The sequence below is a fragment of the Oncorhynchus gorbuscha genome, linkage group LG03 (genome assembly GCF_021184085.1).
Source record: "Oncorhynchus gorbuscha isolate QuinsamMale2020 ecotype Even-year linkage group LG03, OgorEven_v1.0, whole genome shotgun sequence".
Taxonomy (NCBI): Eukaryota; Metazoa; Chordata; class Actinopteri; order Salmoniformes; family Salmonidae; genus Oncorhynchus; species Oncorhynchus gorbuscha.
The window spans coordinates 101,607,326-101,613,325 of record NC_060175.1 but is presented as its reverse complement, the minus strand read 5'-3'; the positions used below and the strand labels follow the sequence as shown (position 1 = coordinate 101,613,325).

General features: G+C 32.0%; 1 protein-coding gene across 2 annotated transcripts in view; it reads right to left on the bottom strand.

The window, feature by feature from the left end:
• Window positions 1-6,000, bottom strand: part of eno1a (enolase 1a, (alpha)) — a 32,402-nt gene that overhangs the window by 3,576 nt on the left and 22,826 nt on the right. For both annotated transcript variants that reach the window (XM_046344759.1, XM_046344758.1), the window contains exon 9: window positions 5,533-5,734. In XM_046344759.1, the coding sequence (XP_046200715.1) occupies window positions 5,533-5,734 (202 nt within the window). The remainder of the gene's footprint in view (window positions 1-5,532; window positions 5,735-6,000) is intronic.

Here is a 6,000-nt window from a genome sequence, read left to right as displayed (position 1 = left end):
ACCACTACTGCTACTAACACCATCACCAGTACTGCTCCTACTACCACCACTACCACTACTCCTACTCCTACTACCACTACAGGTTCATTATCTAGTTCTTAGATACAGCTACTGTAGTATGGTTTCACTCATTTCTTTGAAGGTATTGTAAAATGTCTACCTAAGAAAACTAGGCCTGGAGTCAAGGAAGATAATACATTACCTACGTTCTCCTTGTATCTTGTGCATTATATCTGGTAGTACACTACATTCTATAATATTCATTATATCTGGTAGTACACTACATTCTGTAACATTCATTATATCTGGTAGTACACTACATTCTATAACATTCATTATATCTGGTAGTACACTACATTCTGTAACATTCATTATATCTGGTAGTACACTACATTCTATAACATTCATTATATCTGGTAGTACACTACATTCTATAACATTCATTATATCTGGTAGTACACTACATTCTATTCTATAACATTCATTATATCTGGTAGTACACTACATTCTATAACATTCATTATATCTGGTAGTACACTACATTCTATAACATTCATTATATCTGGTAGTACACTACATTATTCTATAACATTCATTATATCTGGTAGTACACTACATTCTATAACATTCATTATATCTGGTAGTACACTACATTCTATAACATTCATTATATCTGGTAGTACACTACATTCTATAACATTCATTATATCTGGTAGTAAACTACATTCTGTAACATTCATTATATCTGGTAGTACACTACATTCTATTCTATAACATTCATTATATCTGGTAGTACACTACATTCTGTAACATTCATTATATCTGGTAGTACACTACATTCTATAACATTCATTATATCTGGTAGTACACTACATTCTGTAACATTCATTATATCTGGTAGTACACTACATTCTGTAACATTCATTATATCTGGTAGTACACTACATTCTGTAACATTCATTATATCTGGTAGTACACTACATTCTATTCTATAACATTCATTATATCTGGTAGTACACTACATTCTATAACATTCATTATAACTGGTAGTACACTATATTCTATTCTGTAACATTCATTATATCTGGTAGTACACTACATTCTATTCTATAACATTCATTATATCTGGTAGTACACTACATTCTATAACATTCATTATATCTGGTAGTACACTACATTCTATAACATTCATTATAACTGGTAGTACACTACATTCTGTAACATTCATTATATCTGGTAGTACACTACATTCTGTAACATTCATTATATCTGGTAGTACACTACATTCTATTCTATAACATTCATTATATCTGGTAGTACACTACATTCTATAACATTCATTATAACTGGTAGTACACTATATTCTATTCTGTAACATTCATTATATCTGGTAGTACACTACATTCTATTCTATAACATTCATTATATCTGGTAGTACACTACATTCTATTCTATAACATTCATTATATCTGGTAGTACACTACATTCTGTAACATTCATTATATCTGGTAGTACACTACATTCTATTCTATAACATTAATTATATCTGGTAGTACACTACATTCCATTCTATAACATTCATTATATCTGGTAGTACACTACATTCTATTCTATAACATTCATTATATCTGGTAGTACACTACATTCTATTCTATAACATTCATTATATCTGGTAGTACACTACATTCTATTCTGTAACATTCATTATATCTGGTAGTACACTACATTCTATTCTATAACATTCATTATATCTGGTAGTACACTACATTCTATTCTATAACATTCATTATATCTGGTAGTACACTACATTCTGTAACATTCATTATATCTGGTAGTACACTACATTCTATAACATTCATTATATCTGGTAGTACACTACATTCTATAACATTCATTATATCTGGTAGTACACTACATTCTGTAACATTCATTATATCTGGTAGTACACTACATTCTGTAACATTCATTATATCTGGTAGTACACTACATTCTATTCTATAACATTCATTATATCTGGTAGTACACTACATTCTATAACATTCATTATATCTGGTAGTACACTACATTCTATAACATTCATTATATCTGGTAGTACACTACATTCTGTAACATTCATTATATCTGGTAGTACACTACATTCTGTAACATTCATTATATCTGGTAGTACACTACATTCTGTAACATTCATTATATCTGGTAGTACACTACATTCTATTCTATAACATTAATTATATCTGGTAGTACACTACATTCCATTCTATAACATTCATTATATCTGGTAGTACACTAACACATTATTCTATACTACATTCATTATTCATTATATCTGGTAGTACACTACATTCTGTAACATTCATTATATCTGGTAGTACACTACATTCTATTCTATAACATTCATTATATCTGGTAGTACACTACATTCTATTCTATAACATTCATTATATCTGGTAGTACACTACATTCTATTCTATAACATTCATTATATCTGGTAGTACACTACATTCTATAACATTCATTATATCTGGTAGTACACTACATTCTGTAACATTCATTATATCTGGTAGTACACTATTCTGTAACATTCATTATATCTGGTAGTACACTACATTCTATTCTATAACATTAATTATATCTGGTAGTACACTACATTCTATTCTATAACATTCATTATATCTGGTAGTACACTATATTCTGTAACATGCATTATATCTGGTAGTACACTACATTCTATAACATTCATTATATCTGGTAGTACACTACATTCTATAATATAACATTAATTATATCTGGTAGTACACTACATTCTATAACATTCATTATATCTGGTAGTACACTACATTCTATAACATTCATTATATCTGGTAGTACACTACATTCTATAACATTCATTATATCTGGTAGTACACTACATTCTATAACATTCATTATATCTGGTAGTACACTACATTCTATAATATAACATTCATTATATCTGGTAGTACACTACATTCTATAACATTCATTATATCTGGTAGTACACTACATTCTATAACATTCATTATATCTGGTAGTACACTACATTCTATAACATTCATTATATCTGGTAGTACACTACATTCTATAACATTCATTATATCTGGTAGTACACTACATTCTATAACATTCATTATATCTGGTAGTACACTACATTCTATAACATTCATTATATCTGGTAGTACACTACATTCTATAACATTCATTATATCTGGTAGTACACTACATTCTGTTCTGTAACATTCATTATATCTGGTAGTACACTACATTCTATTCTATAACATTCATTATATCTGGTAGTACACTACATTCTGTAACATTCATTATATCTGGTAGTACACTACATTCTGTAACATTCATTATATCTGGTAGTACACTACATTCTATAACATTCATTATATCTGGTAGTACACTACATTCTGTAACATGCATTATATTTGGTAGTACACTACATTCTATTCTGTAACATTCATTATATCTGGTAGTACACTACATTCTGTAACATTCATTATAACTGGTAGTACACTACATTCTATAACATTCATTATATCTGGTAGTACACTACATTCTGTAACATTCATTATAACTGGTAGTACACTACATTCTATAACATTCATTATATCTGGTAGTACACTACATTCTATAACATTCATTATATCTGGTAGTACACTACATTCTGTAACATTCATTATAACTGGTAGTACACTACATTCTATAACATTCATTATATCTGGTAGTACACTACATTCTAACATTCATTATATCTGGTTAACATTCATTATAACTGGTAGTACACTACATTCTATAACATTCATTATAACTGGTAGTACACTACATTCTATAACATTCATTATATCTGGTAGTACACTACATTCTATAACATTCATTATATCTGGTAGTACACTACATTCTATAACATTCATTATATCTGGTAGTACACTACATTCTATTCTGTAACATTCATTATATCTGGTAGTACACTACATTCTGTAACATTCATTATATCTGGTAGTACACTACATTCTGTAACATTCATTATATCTGGTAGTACACTATATTCTATTCTGTAACATTCATTATATCTGGTAGTACACTACATTCTGTAACATTCATTATAACTGGTAGTACACTATATTCTATTCTGTAACATTCATTATATCTGGTAGTACACTACATTCTATAACATTCATTATAACTGGTAGTACACTATATGGGACCGAGAGACTGAAAAACAGCTTCTATCTCAAGGCCATCAGACTGTTAAACAGCCACCACTAACACTGAGTGGCTGCTGCCAACACACTGTCATTGACACTGACCCAACTCCAGCCATTTTAATAATGGGAATTGATGGGAAATGATATAAATATATCACTAGCCACTTTAACTATGTCACTTTGTTTACTTTGTCTACACACTCATCTCATATGTATATACTGTACTCGATACCATCTACTGTATGCTGCTCTGTACCATCACTCATTCATATATCCTTATGTACATGTTCCTTATCCCCTTACACTGTGTATAAGACAGTAGTTTTGGAATTGTTAGTTAGATTACTTGTTGGTTATTACTGCATTGTCGGAACTAGAAGCACAAGCATTTCGCTACACTCGCATTAACATCTGCTAACCATGTGTATGTGACAAATAAAATTTGATTTGATTTGATTCTATTCTGTAACATTAATTATATCTGGTAGTACACTATATTCTATTCTGTAACATTCATTATATCTGGTAGTACACTACATTCTATTCTATAACATTCATTATATCTGGTAGTACACTATATTCTATTCTGTAACATTCATTATATCTGGTAGTACACTATATTCTATTCTGTAACATTCATTATATCTGGTAGTACACTACATTCTATAACATTCATTATATCTGGTAGTACACTACATTCCATTCTATAACATTCATTATATCTGGTAGTACACTATATTCTATTCTGTAACATTCATTATATCTGGTAGTACACTACATTCTATTCTATAACATTCATTATATCTGGTAGTACACTACATTCTGTAACATTCATTATATTTGGTAGTACACTACATTCTATTCTATAACATTCATTATATCTGGTAGTACACTACATTCTATTCTATAACATTCATTATATCTGGTAGTACACTACATTCTGTAACATTCATTATATCTGGTAGTACACTACATTCTATAACATTCATTATATCTGGTAGTACACTACATTCTGTAACATTCATTATATCTGGTAGTACACTACATTCTATTCTGTCTGAAACCCCCACTTGGGACTCTGTTTCCCTGAGAAAGTCAAAATGGGTGCCAGTGGTACAGAGCGAGTGGTGTCGCGAACTATATATATGAATTGTCTGTCTGCGCGTGGACCAGTACTTACGCCTGCAGGGACTCTGTGACGGAGCCGAGGTGGCACAAAATGGCTGCCAGTGGAGTGACACTCCACTCAGTGATGGAACCAGGCTGAACCAAAATGGCCGTCTGTGTGTGGACAGTTACTTACGCCTGCAGGGACTCTGTGACGGAGCCGATCTGGTTGACCTTGAGCAGCAGGCAGTTGCAGGCCTTGTCGGCCACACCCTTGGCGATGCGCTTGGGGTTGGTGACGGTCAGATCATCACCCACCACCTGGATGCTGGTCTCCGCCGTGAACTTAGACCATGCCGCCCAGTCATCCTGGTCGAAGGGATCCTCAATGGACACCACTGTAGAAGACAGAGGAGGATGGTTGTAATGGGTTAGTTGTTAGAGCACGTCGTTGAGGTCACTACTGGGGAGAGGAAGGGATAAGTCACTTTAAAGCCTAATCAACTAAATTAATTAATTAAATTAATTAGATATTTATTGTTCAACGGATTTACCTTCGGCTCCCAAACATCAGGGCTTTAAACTCTAGCTAGAGGACAGTACCTTAAAGATCCACAGAGGCCCTGGCCTCTTACAGAGGGCGAAAGTCAGTCACTCAGCCTAA